Raw genomic sequence first — 16,786 nt, forward strand, 5'->3', positions numbered from 1 at the left:
ACAAAAGTAAACCTTTGTTTTCTCTGCCCCATGCCTTTGTGGATTGCTCCTCCATTAAGGCTTATCTACCTTCACATAATGAAGCCTGCAAGTTAAGCAAGGGAAGCAGCAACAAGCCTGGACTTTCAAGTCAGTTTTGCCTCCTCCCAGTAATCTATCCATTTTACCCAGCCCCAAGTCCAACTCAGCAAGGAAAAAAAAAAAAAGAGGAAGATGGTCTCAAGCGTGCAGGACTTCTGCACCTTTTTGTTTCCCCTGGTGCTGAAGCAAGTGCTGCAGTCACTCACTGCTTGGTGACAGGAAAGATTGATTACACTAACTGTATGACAATGACTTGAGCAAGGTAGGCATCAAGTCATTAGCTGAAGCAGGAATTCAGTGCATGATCCCAAACTGTCCTTTGCCCTTACTGCACTGATACCTTACCTGCTTCAGCTTCAGAAAGGATTCAATAGCTGAATTGCTGAGGGCTGTAGCTCTCAGGTACATTCCTGACCAAAACACAGTTACCTGGCAACTTCATTCTAAGAGCTGTAAAACCGACCATGGAAAGGGAAGGTAAATGAAGATACTGACTGTGCTGCAGCTGTCACCCAGGCAGGCAGGAACCTCTTCAGTGTTCATACTTTAGGTCAGTGTAAAGAGAGCCCTGCCTCCAGTGGCTTTTAGCTGCTGCTCAGGAGCCGATCTTGTTATCCTCAACCCAAACTTACACTGGCTTTGGGAATCCAAATCCACCCATTGTACAAGACCTTATTCTCCCTCCAAATACAGGGCTCATTTAAACATTAGTTTGTGTAAATATGAGTGCTGTCAAAATGGTCCATTGAACCGATGTTGTACCAAGGAGCTGCAGTAGAGTTCAGGGTGTACTGTGTGCACAGGCTGTTACCCACTCAGGGACCAGGAAGAGTGAAAAACACTTCCACCTGAAGTTTATGGCCTGAAAGCCATAAACAAGAACAGCCTTGACTTGGTAACAGCCTAATCCTTTATCCTAAAGGCAAACTAGCCCTTCTTCCCTCTCCTGTCCTACTCTACAGGCAGGTCTTCTCCACAGCCTCCATTTAACACCAAATACCTCACTGCAGCAAAACAAGGCACAAGAGCATGACAATAACACCAAGCAAGGCAGTGCTTTTACGTATTCTTAAAAAAAACCCAAACAAACAACAAAAAACAAAAACCCACATAAAAGTCAACCCAAAACTTTATTTAGTGGAAAACTTTCAGAAGACAACTTGTTTGAATATTTGAAACATTACACTGACAACATACTCGTTAAAGACAATTCCCGTTCTCCTAAGGTATAATCCCGTTTCATACTGCACCCTTTGTTTGTTGCTTTCATCCTGACAGAGAGGCTGTACAGCTCTTCTGCTGCAACGCCATCAAAAAAGAAGTCCTCATTGAAGATGGGATTCCTGCTTCTCTTTATAACTGTGCTTCTCTGCTTCTGTGTTTTTCCCGGCACCAGAGAGAAGGAGATACAGCAGTTTATGTTTTTAGGCTCCACACAATCATCATATAAACCTTCTGCACTGATCAGGCGGATCCGCAGCCTTTCGTTCTCTGAGCAGTATTCAGCCGACAGCCTCAACACGCCTCCTTTATCCATCACCACGGTGCTCTCTCCCACCAGTCTCTCCCGACTGTGGGTCAGGTCCAGAGGGAAGATGGGAGAACAGGAGGTGCTAAAGCTTCGCATGCCAAGCAGCCCCTCTGAAGCCCTCCTCATGGCACTGGGGCTGTTATCAGTGGAGCTGCTCTCCTCTGTAGAGAGAGAATTGTTCCTGGCCATACTAGATTTGCTCTTGGCTTTCAGTGCTCTGCAGAGCAATCCCTCCTGACTTTGTGCTTTGGTCAGGGAGTAGGGTCTGGGAGGTGACCTGCTCAGAAGTGGAGAACTGAAAGGAGAGGAATCACTGGAGGAGGCAGTGTCACTGTCACAGGTGCCCTGCCTTTGCAGAGAGAGGTGCTTGGGAGGCAGTCTCACAGAAGCAAAGCTGATAGCAATGGGATTAGACATACTCCCTTTGCCACTGAAGGTGTTAGCTCTGGATCGAGACAGCTTCAGGCTGGGCAGAGCACCACGTGGATCACCATGGAAGATAGACTCCTTTCTCCGGGTGTGGGGACTCTCCAGCAAAGTGCAGAAGCCATAGGAAGTGGGGGCTCTGGCAAAGTGGGGCAGCGAGAGTGCTGCTTGGGACTGTGGGTCCGCATTGGTGCTTTCTTCCTCCAGGGCTGTGATCTCCTCCTCAACACTTTCCACCTGAATGAGATGTGGGAAAGACCTGGGGCTATAATCAGAAGTAAGAGCTGCATTCACTGAACTGCGATCCTGGTGAAAGCCACTGCCCTTGATGGAGCCAGAGCTGGTCAGCCTAGGGGGAATGCAGAATTCAGGGATTCTGTCAGGAGTGAGCACATTTGGAAAAGCAGAAGCTCCCAGACGGGCTTTTTCTGGCAGATTTTGGCCGTGTGGCAGTCCCAGGAAGGAAGAGGTGGGGAGATTTCCATTTTCATGTGAGGCTCTTATCTTTTCCAAGAACCACATCACTGTAGCTGGGCAGGAGATCCTCAAAGGGGAAAAGCTTGAAGGACAAATCCACCTGCAGACACACAGAGAGGAAAAGGTTCACTAACATCCTTCTTGGACACATCACAGCCAAGCAAGGCACGGAGGGTGCTATTCAAGGCAGGACTAGCACAGGCTCATTCAATCCCCATGTTCAAAACAGCCCCTGCCCAGCACACTACGGTTAGCGAAGTCAAATAGCACAGAAAAGGAGCTAAACCACTAAAGAGAGAATAGAGCATCGAGTTACTAGCAGAGGAAAACGTCCCTCTCGCATAATCCCTACCGTGCTTCTCCCTTAGCAGAGGACGTATCTTGACAAGCGCAAGCCTTGCTCTTCTCAGCAGCTCTAACCAGGACCGAGCAGCCCGCTCCGAGCCTGCTCTTTTGTAGCCGCGCCGCCGGCCGAGGGAGGGAAAGGGCTACCGGAGGGAGGGAGGGAAGGAAGGGGCGGGGGCTGCCGCCCGCACCTCCTACTCTCACGCGGGGAGGGGAGGGGAGAAAGAGAAGAAAGAGAAGAAAGAGAAGCGAAGAGAAGAGAAGCGAAGAGAAGCGAAGAGAAGCGAAGAGAAGCGAAGAGAAGCGAAGAGAAGCGAAGAGAAGCGAAGAGAAGAGAAGAGAAGAGAAGAGAAGAGAAGAGAAGAGAAGAGAAGAGAAGAGAAGAGAAGAGAAGAGAAGAGAAGAGAAGAGAAGAGAAGAGGAGCGGAGCGGAGCGGAGCGGAGCGGAGCGGAGCGGAGAGGAGAGGAGAGGAGAGGAGAGGAGAGGAGAGGAGAGGAGAGGAGAGGAGAGGAGAGGAGAGGAGAGGAGAAGAGAGGAGAAGAGAAGAGAGGAGAAGGTGCCGCAGCTAGCCTGCAGGAGGACACTTTGCTGGGCACCGGGGCCATGCCCGGAGCAACGGGGAGGGACTTGCGAAAGGGGCCTCTCACGGGAAAGAGCTTTTGGACGGTCTCCCTTCGCCCCCGCAGAGCAGCAGCTGCACCCGGCGCTTGACACTCGCCTGCGAGCGCGGGGGGACGGGGCTGCCCGCGCCCGGCTCCCAGCCCCTTGTCCTTCCCCTGCGTCCAGTTTCTTTTCGATTAGTATCTACTTACAGAGGCGTCCCGGGGTGTTTCGAGATAACTAACAAACCCAAGACGAAAGCAACATTGTCTTGGGGATTCTTTTCTTCTGGAGACCCCGGGAGCTTTCCAGCATCAGAAGTGGGGGTTGCGGTTTTCAAGCTCATTTGTAAAGAACTTTGGTGCCCTTCTACATCTGAATGTGTGTCCACCCCCTCGTTACAAAGAACACGAAACGACGGAGCCCTGACAGAGTGTTCTTACCGCTGATACTGAGCAACAACAGAAACGGGAATGCAGATGCATTGAGGAAAAAGACAAGGCACAAAATGCTTTGGCAAGGCACCTTGAAAAGCAGCGTGTCAAAAAACCCAGGCACGCGTGACGCTTAACAGACCCTGCACAGAGCCAGGTGGGATCGACGAACTTCCTCACCAATGCAGCAGAGCTTAAACGGACCTCTGCAAACTCTCTAATTATTCTGCAAGCTGCAGATAGGAATCTTTATTGCAAAGCCAGGAAGGCCTGCCAGACTGGTTAGCTAAAGATTCGTTTGAAGCCTGTAACACAGGGAAAGCAGACAAATAATATTCTTCTTCCCTTTTCCACTGAAGAGCTAAAGTGCGTGTTTACTGAGTGCTTGAAATAGACGAGATGTGCTCAGAGAAAACAAATCCTGTGGGCAACAGGGACAGGGAACATTTTGAACCTGCTGAAAGATTAAGTTGGGTAACACATGTTCTGGGTGAAAGGCCTGCTTCTCTCCTGCTTGTTTTATACCAGTTAAGATTCATTTGCATAACAATCTGCTAGACATTAAAATAGGAGAAAATTCTTTCTGCCGTGCTTTGTAAAAAGGTTCAGGACACCCCAAACATCCCAGCAACATTCCAGTTGTAGGAGCTCTTGTAGTTTACCTAAATGAACTTCCTTGATGTGGGTGTGCTCCAAATAATCTCCAACCTAGTTTAGAGGCTTCTGGAGAGGGTTTGCACTTTCTCCAGCCAATGAGACTTTTCAGCAGCACAGTAAGAGGAGTTACTGGAGACACTGGGATGCTCTCCTTTGGGAAGCAGTATGTGCATCATCATCTAGCTGTTATCCATTCTGACCAGGCAATACCATACGATATATTCTGCATTACATACTACATAGTTTCCAAAGAGTAAGTGAGCTTTTTCCAATATATACACCTCTGCCTTTAATACCAAAGAAAAATTTTACTCTAAACATGGAGAAAAATTAAGGAAATGTTGCTTTTTAGTGGAAACCTTAGTGCCTCCAGTAACAAATCACGGAACTAGTTCATACACAGCAATCATGGCAACCAGCTTTAGGTGCTAAGTTCACAGCTAGCATCAGGCAGTGATGAAATAAAATAGCTACCCTGTTACCGGTACACGATTTCTCTTCAGTCTCTTTACTCTTCCTCTATCGTCAGGGAAAAGAGTTAGGGCTTTTCCAGAGGTGATCAGTCTCCTGATCACAGTTGCCTGTCTCCCTCCGGTGACTGTAAAGCGTAAGCAGGTGCCTTACACTGGGTGGTGTATCCTCCCCTTCCTATGAAAGCCTGCACTTTATAGCCATTTAACAGATTGCTCCTGTGCTGGGAGTTCAGCAACACTTAAGCACTTGTACCTTCCCCGTGGAAATAGGCACTCAGATGTGTATATGTAGCTTCCTGTATTCAGAACAATTTCTTTTTCCTTGATTAGCTTCAGAGCATTATTAAAATATGCTGCCAACAAGGCTTCCTGTTGCTATTAAAAAAAAACATGTCTGCAGTAATCCACTTTTAAACCGGATATAATTCGTGGCAAGAGGCTTTATTACAACCCCTGTACCAACAACAGGTGAAACCCTGGGGTCTGGCCAGGGGCTGGAAAAGCTGTAACAAAATGGAATCTCCTACCAACACAGGAGGAAGTCGGGAGTCTTCCTTCATGTGTACTGATATTACTTATCTCCTGCTGTTCGGACTACACTGGGCACAGTGGCCCGGCTCAGGAAAGGTCTGGCCACGAGTCCCAGGCAGTCCCTGCCGGCCCCGCCTCTGCGGGAGGCCGGGGGTGTCCGGGGTAAATACATCAATATCCAAAACATGGTTGAAGCTGACTGGTTCAAGGGCATGGAACTGCAAGGAGAACCCTTTCAGTGGTTTACAGGGGGTAGAGAGGCAGGAGAGCTGCAGGAGCTGACAGCCTTTGGAGAATAGGCACCAGGGGAGGGGGAACACTCTCCCTGCCCAGTCAAAATGACTGGAAAGATAAGAAACAAAAAACTCATGGCTTTGCTGTGAAAGAGGGAGAGGTGAATGCCAGCCATGGATGAGACAGCACATAATAGTTTACTATTCTTAAAGCAACAGCAACAGCTGTACATTATATTACCTAAATATCCAAAATTTCCTCAAGCTTTTGTGAGAATATAGAACCCAGTTCAGCTTTATTTTCCTAAAGAATGCAGCAGTAATTCAGCTGTAGCTTCTTGAAAGAAGACTTCAGTCAACTGAGAGGTACTTAGATACATTTTTTTTGTTAGAGATTCATGATTTGATATCATGAGCAAATACAGCACAGTGACGGCATATAGCACAGTGATTCTTTCCTGTCACTTTGACAAATGTCAGAGATATCTGTTAGCAGACTACTCACCACTTCTTGCCTAAATCAATGGCCAAATCATTCTGCATTACTTGTATAGTAATACAAAGTAGTAACAGAGGTTCAGCAAAACTAATCTAACAAGTTGGGCTTTCTTTTTTTGTATCATAGAGTAGTTTATATTTTATCTCAGCAGCAAAGACAAGTTTCTGCATAGCTTTACAAGAAGTGTCCATGCTCCTTTAAATGAACAAATGAATGAACAGATGCCCAAATGCTGCTTGGCAGCAAGAGCTCAGGAGCTGCAGGGTCCTTGAGGCACCTGGGGACTTTATGCCAAGGATCTCAAGTACCTTGTGTCACAGCAGCATGAACTGTAAAATTCTAAAGGTATGAAGAATTCATTCTTGATAGCATATTACATGGTCCTGTGAAGAGAAGCTGAGAATTGCCATGCAGAAATCCAAGAAAGGTATGCTGTTCCTAATTCCACTCAGTTTCCCAAAAAAGCAAGTTTCTACCCATAGATAACCAGGATAAAAATTCAACAGCAAAGTGGAGCAGACTTCCTAGCACCACAGGGTTTACTAGACAGGCTGGGCAGTTTAGGCATGCTGATGAAAGGATCCTAAAGAAGATTGGAACTAGCTTGAGAAAGGAAGACAAAAAAAAGTGAGAATACTTAACCAAAAAAACCCCCAAACAACAATAGGAAGACTGCTTGCTTCTGGAAAAAAATCAGGGATTTTTGAGCTGTGTTGCACAGCTCCAACTTTGAAGGCACATGTGACTCTCAGTCAAGGCTTGGCAAACTGCTGCCTCTTTCAGTATGCTATTTCAGTGACCTTCAGTGATTAATCTTAAACTTCAAAGGGGAAAAGGACTAAGGTACTCAAAAGGAGGCTGCTGGTACCACTGTGTCTGTATGGCCACCATTCTGAAGGGTGAAAGTGTCTGATCTTTCTCCAAGGAATTAATATTATCAATAGAAGTAAAGGATGTCCAATCAGGAAGATAATTTCACAGTTTTGTTGCTGGACATATGCTCACTGAGAGACCAGGCATAAGGTCACAGCCAAGTTATGCAGATGAAGATATAAAGAATGGAAATTGCATTTCCTCTAAAAGATTACATTTCATAGAATACTCTGCAAGTGCCTTTAACTCACATTCTTGAAGCCATGGCAGTGGCAGAGGTGCAGTTTGGGCGGGAGGAAACCTTGCAGCAAGACCGAAAGAACGCATATCCAAGGGACTGCTGTATAAACTGCATTGTTAGTGGATGTTTCATTTAAGTCTTACAGAGCTGAACACGATGAATGCACCCAAAAATTCCCATGACATTTCCCACAGTTGCAGCTCTGTATTACAGACTGTGTTTCTTTTCAAGAATTCTGGGATCTGGTGGAAGCAGAACTGCTCCTAGACTGCCTTGTTCAGGTCACTCTTCTGTTGTGGAAGATTAACTTATTACAGTGTCAAACAGCTCAATTTCAGGGCAGGCCTTGCCCACTAGGCCAGGGAACTGCTTTTTAGGATTCTCAGGAAAAAAAGTCCACCAAACTGATTAGGTCTTCTCACAGAGATGTGCTGTGTTACAGCAGTAATGAGCTCCATTCACGTCATGGTTTTATAGAGTTACTGTGCTGTGGCTTATAGCAGGATATTAGCACTAGTATTTTCCTCAGAGTAAAAATAGAAATAAAATCAAGCAGTACAATCTTATCATTTATAGACCAGAATATTTCAGCTAAAAGGGACCTACAACAATCATCTAAGTCCAACTGCCAGACCAATTCAGGGCTCCTCAAAAGTTAAAAGTGTTATTAAGGGCCTTGTCCCAATGCCTCTTGGAACACTGACAGGCTTGGGGCATTGACTACCTGTCTAGAAAGGCTGTTGCTGTGTCTCACCACCCTGTTGGTAAAAAAATTCTTCCTAATATCCAGTCTGAACCCATCCTGACTCAGCTTTGAACCGTTTCCACACATCCAGTCCCTGGATCCCGGGAGAAGAGCTCAGCACCTCCCTCTCCACCTCCCCCCATCAGGAAGCTGTAGAGAGCAATGAGGTCACCCCTCAGCCTCCTTTTCTTCAAGCAGACAAACAGTGTCCTCAGCTACATTAATTTTAGATTCCCTGCTTAGACACAAAAGCATAAACACTTCATGCAACCATCTCTATTCTGGTAGCCTTGATAGAAGAGTATTTTCTGCAGTTTGGTCCCATGCCTAATGTAGTTTAATTTGATGGTAATTCTCATGTAACCTGTACATGAAATCCCTATTTCTGCTTGGTCTTTGCATATTAAGTGCTTTAATTAATTAATTTTGAGTTAAATAATTTTTAATTGAATGTTAAAATTAACCCATCAGCCCAGGTACAAAAATCAAGTTCCATTATCAGTGTTTTCAATTGTTCAAAGTAGTTTATTAAGAGAGTTGCACCCTTCCCAGTTAAAAATTCCCAAGTTCATGTGCCCTTTTCAAACTTCAAACCACCTGTACACCATAAGAGTTATCTTTCCTGTGTTTACTGTATACTTTTACAAGTGTTTTAAGATGTGTTGGATGTATTGTAATACTTTTTTTAGGTGTTTTTACTTGTACTTTGGTTCCAAGGCTAATTCCAAAAACCTCAGTTCTAGCAGCCAGCAGCTATTTTTAGCCCCATAGCCATTACCCTGTATGCAAGCTCCATGGCAACCTGAATTTTAATGAAGGCATTCTAGCACCCTTATCTCAACTAATACCACCACGATGAGCCATTGGTGGACGGAGATGATCTGTCAAAGGGAAAGCACCAATCACTTTAAACTGAAGGGGCGGGCTGTGGGTGGGCTGGGGCAGAGCAAAGGCACTATAAAATAACAAGAGACAAAGACACGCTCTCTCGCTGCAGGCTAGCTGTGGTGGACGTAAGTGCTGGGAAAGCCTGACTCCTATTAAGGAGCCTTTAGTATTTTTTTTTTACTTTTGGACCAGCCAAAAGCCAGCCCAGCACTGCAAGTCCTTTTTCTCTACCTGAGGTCCAGTGCTGTCTCAGCCAGAAGATCTCAAATCCCTGCGCTCCTGGGGCATACCATCTGTCAAGCCATAGGATCCCAAATTTTTATATTTTTCTAATTTCTGTAATTTTTCCATTTTTCCATTTTCAATAAATTTTAATTTTTCATTTAACTAAGAGTTGTCTCATTTCTCACATAACCTAAATGAATTAATTCCATATAAAGTTATATTGACACCTGCAAGGTGAATCACACATACTGAGAGAAAAGATATTCTCTCCATCTTCTTTGCACTCAAAGTAAATTTAAATATGAAAGATAAAAGCTAAAAATAGTTTTTGTTTTCAAATAAAAATGAGGCTTTGTAAAAAGAAACAAAACAAAAAAGTCTCCACAAACCCTAAAATCAGTAAGGATCACTTCTATCAAGGTTAAAGAGAAAAGAAAGAAAACAGATTTCATTTCCTAGTACACAGTCCTGGTACTATGTTTGTCCATACAAAGAATGTATTTTTTGCACCCATTTCAAAATGTCAAATTTGAGAAAAGCTACGGATCTATGTGGTGTTTTATCATTTTAGACATCATTTTATGCCTCAAAGGAAGACTATATGAGTCAGCAAATGGATAATTATCTACTACTAGCACCTTAACGAGGCATTACAATGTCAGTAGTTACTCCTTGGAGGAATAACTCCTAGGATTTCCCTGCTTGCCATCTTCCTTCAAGACACAAGGCTGAAACTGTCAAGTTAGACACCACATGCTGTGCCCCATGATTTGCACAAATAACAATATCAAGAGCTTCCTCCACAGTTGTGCCATATTATACTCCTGCAGTCATGCAGAAACTTGTAGAAGGTGATTTTGATTTCCAAAAGTACAGCAGGGTTGATCTGTGCACTGCAAAACACTTACTGGCAGGTTTTATTAAACAAGCACTTCTTAATAACCTTCTTCCCTGCCCAGTCACACCCACAGAAGTCCTTCCCAAAAGAGCACAGATCCAAAGCAACCTTAAACTGAAAAGGAGAGGAAAGATCTCTCTGTAACGCTCCTGAAATTCATGTTCTCAGGACTTCCTGGCTGGCTGCAGTGTCTCCTGCAGGTACAGTATGTATGAAGCTTAAAGGCACCAGATGACATGTCTGTGTTGAAGCAGCAGCCTGCTGGTAACAAATAAGGCTCATGAGAAGGAACACGGCAGCAAGCCAAGGACATTTCAAAAAGGATAATTCACCTTGTCAAAACATGCTGGATCTTGATTGGGAGTGTTTAACACTTCAAAAACAGGTGTGTTGGCAGACATCACTTCCTTGTATTTTCCGTGCCATGAGCTACAAAGACTGAGGTGTCACTGCAAGAGGAGAGTTGCTAAGTTCAGCCCTAACAACAAGTGCACTTGCCTGCAGGCCATGCAGTCATACTGTGATGGGTTGTGAGAGCCCACAAGCAGAGCCCAGCTCCAAGGACTTGTGTGTGGAAACTGTTGGTTCTCCCTTGGGCCCAGCCCCACTCCCCAGTGGGAGGTAGATTGAGAACTAGGTAGGGAATTCTGCTGCAGGAGCTGCCTCATAGAGGGATCCTAATGCTGCTCATGGAAGGGTGTGTAAAGTACATAAACAGCAAGCCAGATGACTTCCTCCTCTCCAGATCATAGACAGTGAATCTGTAGTTGTTTATTTCAGATTTCATCTAGACTTTGACTTCAGATTTGACTGGGAAATATTCCTGCTTAGCAGCAAATGAAAGCCACAAACCACTCCAGGCAGCTTCACCTAGTTATTGCAAATTAAACATTAAAAAAAAACCTCACAAATAACTGAAGGGTATCCTCTGAAGAATAACATTTAGTTGAACATTTCTTCTACCTGAAGGTGGTACAGCACACTGGTGGAATTGGCCCCAATATCGTGATGGGTAGGACATGTAGTCATGAGAGTTACACCTTTAACTGGAATACATTTCAGAGTAGTTTCACTAACCAGCAGCATCTCATTAAGACACAGATGTTGCTTTTGGTACACAGAAAGTCAACCTTCAAAGCAAAGCTCAAAGCTAGACTCTTCACCCTTAGACTGTCCTCAGCATTTCTGTGTACAGAAGGATAGCTCTTTTTCTAAAATTCCCACATTTCTAGATTGTGGCTTTCTGTCTCCTAAGTTGTGTTTCTGCAGGAGTATTTTCAGAAATGAAATAATGTGCCATTTTTATTTTCCATTTAAAAAACAGGGCCTGCTATGGCACTGACCTTGCAAAGCTTTATACAGATGATTTATGATTCCCTCCCTTATCTCAGAGCTCCTAATGCCCAAATAATATCTGGACAACAACAGTCCCTTGGACTATCAGAGGTGGGGGGAAAAAAAAAACATTAATCGATTACTGGTAGGAGGAATCGGATTCCAGGAATCAATGTAAAGAGCCCTGTAGACTTAAAGCAGCTTTGGAAAAAGGCTCAGGATTTTGTGGAGGTGCTGGCTTTGGTCTTTGGGAACAGTAAGGGTGAAAACAGACAGGGAGAGGGTTTTGTTACCATGAGGAAATTGAACACCTTAAATTTCATTTAAAGGAAAATTAGAAGAAAAAGTCACAGGATACTGTAATTATATCCTGGGATAAAGCAGCAGCTCTGGGGCATGTTGTGCCCAGCACTCCCACATTAAATATCTGCTATTAATGGTTTACAACCAGAGATGTGTAACAAATTAGGTTAAAAGTGCTTGGAGAACACTGGCTCACAACAGCAAGCAAGAAGAGTGGCAGAAATGCAAGAATTTTCCTTGACAAAATTCCTTCCAAGTCAGGAATCCATAGGCATGAGAAAAACTGTTTAACTACTGCTACCAAACACAGAGTTTAAACATATGGCCAGATATTACTGTATAAAGAAAAATAATTCACAGTTATTGCTGTCACATGCATATTCCCATTGGAAAAGTAGAAATAGGATCATGTGGCTATAACAGATTCTCTGGAACTTGGTAAAAATTGTTTCACTGTGAGGAGCTGTGCTTAAGTGGGAAGGACAAAATTAAGCCCTTTATTGTTTAGCTATCTCACCCTTTCATTCCCCTGAGGCAAGCCTGAAGTTTGAATCCTGCCTCAGCCTCCCTCCCTCATGCCCCAGGACCAGCAGGCTCCTGCTGGAGCAGGCAATGTGGAACACATGGCACTTGTGTTCTGGGAACCTCCTCCACCCCAAGTGCTTAAGAGAAAACAGGCTGCAATTTACTTGTAGTGCATGTTTCACTTGAAGCTTCACACACACAAAAGCAGAACCCAATACTTGAGCTGTTAAGACACTTGTGGGGTTTTTTGCTACCCAAGTATGTGAAGTAAAAGATGCTTTCCTCTGTTTCCTGGCACTTACAAGTCTCTTTCACCATTAATTTGTCTCAAAATAACAAATACAATGAAAGCTCTGGAAAATGCTTCTTCTAGCACCAGTCTTACAAGGAGCTGCATGGACACATCATTGAGGAGAAAGGGGGGACATGAGGGGATACCTTTTCCAGGCCATACTTGTGGGAAGGACAGCTCTTCCTTCATGATGGGGAGCACCATCCTCAGAGCTGAGTGTGAAACCAGCCAGGTGATCCAGCAGGTTCTGTATTTTCCACCCACATTAATAAATTATAAGCTTCCTGCACAGCAGTCTTTTTCTATTCCTGACATTAATTTATTATGCAGATCATCAGCTGAGGGCAGGGACCAGCCCCTCTCATGTGTCTCTGGGGCAAAACACACCTGAAAGCTGCTGTTTCACAGAGAAAATCCCATCTCTGGCCTCCAGACAGATTGGTCTTCTATTCTGTGCCAGAGCAGTGTCTGTCTCATCAGCCCTCTCAGACAGTAGGGCCAGGATCAGAAAGCCATCAACTTGTCCCTTCTGCTTTTAATTAAGCAGAGCTCATCAGCAAACTGCAGGCCAGCAAATGGCCCAGAGGCACTAATAAGCCTGATACTCTTGCATTGATTATTCCTAATACTGAGCTCCATGGTAGCAGCATTCTCACTCTGTGCTGTTTGCTCTTAATTGCTGCTTACTGTGATCAGCAGAAATTGGGAAGAACAACTGATCATAACTGATTAAAATGTTATACTTCACAATTTACTGCTCAGCAACTTTCCTAAAGCAATGAAGACTGATTCATTAAATCACAAATGATTTAGATTGGAAAAGACCTTTAAGATTATTAAGTTCAAAAGCAGCTAAAGTGGCAATAAGGCCAGAGGAGCTTCAGCCCCCAAATATTTAGCCCACATTGTCCATTCAAAGATCAGCTCTTTCAGGCAGACTTAAAGTCATCAACAACAGCCCAACTTCACCTTTCAACAGTTTCCTCTCCTCTAAGAACATAATTCAAAACTCTTCTGCTTGTGGTTAGATCTAAGACAAAGCCCCTTGGAAGTTGTGAGGAACCTTAGTGACCCTGGGCTTAATTAAGTTTTCTAAAGGAAACATGCAAAATAAGTTACAGGTTTGTGGATTTTTCTTCTCATTTTTGAAGTACTGCCCTGGCAACAGGGAGCTGTTATGACACTTACATTGATAGAAGGCCTTCAAGCATGGTTTCAGAGGTACATGATCTTATTGGGACTATGCAGGATTACATTTCACCCATTGAAAGGAGTGCCCGACAAGGGAAAAAAGTACTCTTGGGCTTGTGCTATTATACTGAATGCTTTAATTTTATATCTTTTTCAAACTGCCTTCAGTGTGCTGCCCAGTGAAATTCTGGAAAGGCATTTCCAAAATCAATTTAAGTTAGTAGTACATGTCCTCCAGTCAAAGAAATCCTTTATGGTTAATCTGTACAGTTAGATAGCATTACAAGAAACAACTAACTGAGGATTGCTATCAGAGATTAGCCGTCAATAAGATGGAATATTGATCTGATCACATAAAATGCAAACAAATTATACCTTGTGGGGGGTGTCAGTGAAAAACAGCATTAAAATAAATCACCATCAGACCTCTGGAGAGAAAGCAGCTGGGAATAGGCTAGTACTCCCTCCCCTCAGTCATGCTGGCTTCACCTTCTCCATCCAGCTTCAGATTTGCACTGCATGACTGAGAAGAGAATCACATGACAGATATATGCCATACTCCCTTTGACCCAGCTTAGCAAGTGTGACTCCAGAGTTACCCACATTAGTCTTTCTATCCATCCTGAACATCATTTTCACTGGAGCACTTGAGATCCACACCATAAAAATACAATGCTTTAAGAAAGCTCCTTACTGAGGAAATGAAAAGGGCTGTTCATATACCTGATCCTTCAAAGTAGGTGTGAGCAGACAGATACACAGAGGATGTGAAAGGAGCCCCAGAAGCAGACATGCAACAGCTCCATGTGAGCCTCTGAACCATGAGCTGCATCTCACCTGACAAAGCCCATCAGCTTTACTTATACTGAGCCATGCACCAGACATGCCATCATTTCCCCACTATTTCTGGCACCTATAGCCAGTTTTCTAGACAGGGGTGAATCAAGAGGACATTTCAAAAACAAAAGTATATCATAACTCACTGCTCTTAGTTACACTCATTTCTCTCCTCTATAAAGATACTAATTTCCTGGGCCAAAACTATTTCTCTCACTTTCCCATTGTCTTGACTCCTCTTCTCTGCCCACATTATGATCTCACTTCTCACCATTTGGTAGCTAGCTTGCAGAGTGTTAGATTGCAATTAGACATACATGCATGGTACCACCTGCTACATGCTTTTTAGTTTTTGGCTCTGAAACAGCTGTTGGTTCCCATTTTTGCAAATTCAGTGTAAAGGAGAAGAGGGATTTTTTTTCTTTCCCAGATGCTTTAATTTTCTGCAGAGTATCAGGGCATGTAACAAACTCAGAAGAAAACTTAAGATCATGGGCAATCAATGTTTTACATAAGTTTTATCAGTGAAACCGTAGACATATAATTAGAGTCCCCAAAATGATTCAGGCCCATGACCACATCGCTTCATCCCTAGGGGTTTTTTGAACCTTCTTCTGATTTTAACAATATCCACAAAGCAAGCCAAGGAGCTGGAAATTTTATAAACCAATAAATAGAATAAGAAATTATAAAGCAATCAATGCATCAAAAATCTGCCAAAAGGCAAGATGGTAAGAGCTCACTGCTCTGTCTTGAATATCTCATTTAAAACTGAGGGAGATAAAGATATACACTGCATCATCTACATGATTTTTCAACTCACTAAGTCAGTCCTTGACTTTACCAATAATGGAGCATAACTTTCTCAAAAGTATTGATGTGTGTCAGCTTAATTTTAACATCTTTTGACAAGTCAGCTGTAGAAATGCAGATAACAATCACAGTTTCTACTGATTGATGATATGACAAACCCAATCCCAAGTTGTCATAGAGGAAAGGAACCTGCTATTGCAAAAGCACAGAGGTGGCCATGCTCCCTGAAGTAATGGCTCTTTCCTGGGAAAGACACTCCCCAGCACACAGGTTTGCTTGAAGTGTTGAACAGGGCTCTGGTAGCACAATATACTTTGCATCCCAGTATTAAAGTCCCCACAAAAACTTGAGAGCTGTTCACTGTTGACATGATTCCAACTAGCAAGTATAAACAAAATGTATCTTACCTCATGGATTTTATTTGGGATTGCTTTCTCTCAAACATTCTACATGGAAAACCTCAGAACTGGTGATAAGCATAGCTCCCCCCATTGGAAGGGCTGTATGTCAGTATTGGGCAGGAGGATACTATTCCCTCATTGAATTGCTTAGCAGGAGCAGTGTCTAAGCACACAAGAACCATCTGCAAAACCTGTCCAAGAGCCAAAAAGGGATTTTGAGTTGTGAGATTGGTAGACCCTGTTGCCCTGCGGCCAAGTTTTCTGAAGCAGCAGAAATTTCTTTGCAAAACTACAAAGTTGTAACTGAGTTCCTACACAGTCAAAAATGCATAGAGAATCTAATGTTATACAGTCCCTTTTCTTCCCCCACTCCTTGTCTAATATATATGCTATTTCCAACTATAACCAGTTTATAGCTGTTTTCCCAGCACTCACTGCTGTTGCACATCTCCCGTCTCATGCAACTGGGAAGCACCTTGTGATGGGCTGGACTGTACCTGTACTACAATGCTGGAGAGCTCTTCCCTGCAGTGGGACAGCCTGGCTGGCACAGGGGGGAGGTTTGGACACCTGGGTGGACTCTAAGCTGATTGGGATTTCTGCTGTCCTTCAATAAGACCTAAGCAAAGCAGGTCAGTGGAAAGTGCTTACAGTTGCTCTCAGGAAGGCAAAGCACAAAGTATCTAAGTGTGCAGTGACAGAGCTGAAAACGTACTTACACACTCAGTGATGGGAATCAACAATCAGTAGGGTCTCCTGAAATGAGATTTTAAATGACATCAGAATTATGTGACTTGCACTTACAGCTCAGGTGTTTTTACAGTCTGAACCGCTTAAGTCTATCTATACAGGCAGTTCCATGCCTTCCTGAATTCAGCCCCTCGGCTCTTCAGCTCTCACTAAAATCTGCAGCAAAACATGTACTGACTTC

General features: G+C 43.8%; 1 protein-coding gene across 6 annotated transcripts in view; it reads right to left on the reverse strand.

Moving 5' to 3' along the window:
* Nucleotides 1-1,192: 1,192 nt before the first annotated feature.
* LOC138116323 (C2 calcium-dependent domain-containing protein 4C-like) overlaps nucleotides 1,193-16,786 on the reverse strand; it is a 30,865-nt gene continuing 15,271 nt past the window's right edge. For 5 of the 6 annotated variants that reach the window (XM_069025526.1, XM_069025525.1, XM_069025522.1 and 2 more), the window contains one exon: nucleotides 1,193-2,615. In XM_069025526.1, the coding sequence (XP_068881627.1) occupies nucleotides 1,262-2,560 (1,299 nt within the window). In that variant the 5' untranslated portion in view covers nucleotides 2,561-2,615 and the 3' untranslated portion in view covers nucleotides 1,193-1,261. Of the gene's footprint in view, nucleotides 2,616-2,867; nucleotides 5,396-16,786 lie in introns of those variants that run through there. The other variant, XM_069025521.1, reaches the window with a different exon arrangement.

Source organism: Aphelocoma coerulescens, chromosome 10 (assembly GCF_041296385.1).
Source record: "Aphelocoma coerulescens isolate FSJ_1873_10779 chromosome 10, UR_Acoe_1.0, whole genome shotgun sequence".
NCBI lineage: Eukaryota > Metazoa > Chordata > Aves > Passeriformes > Corvidae > Aphelocoma > Aphelocoma coerulescens.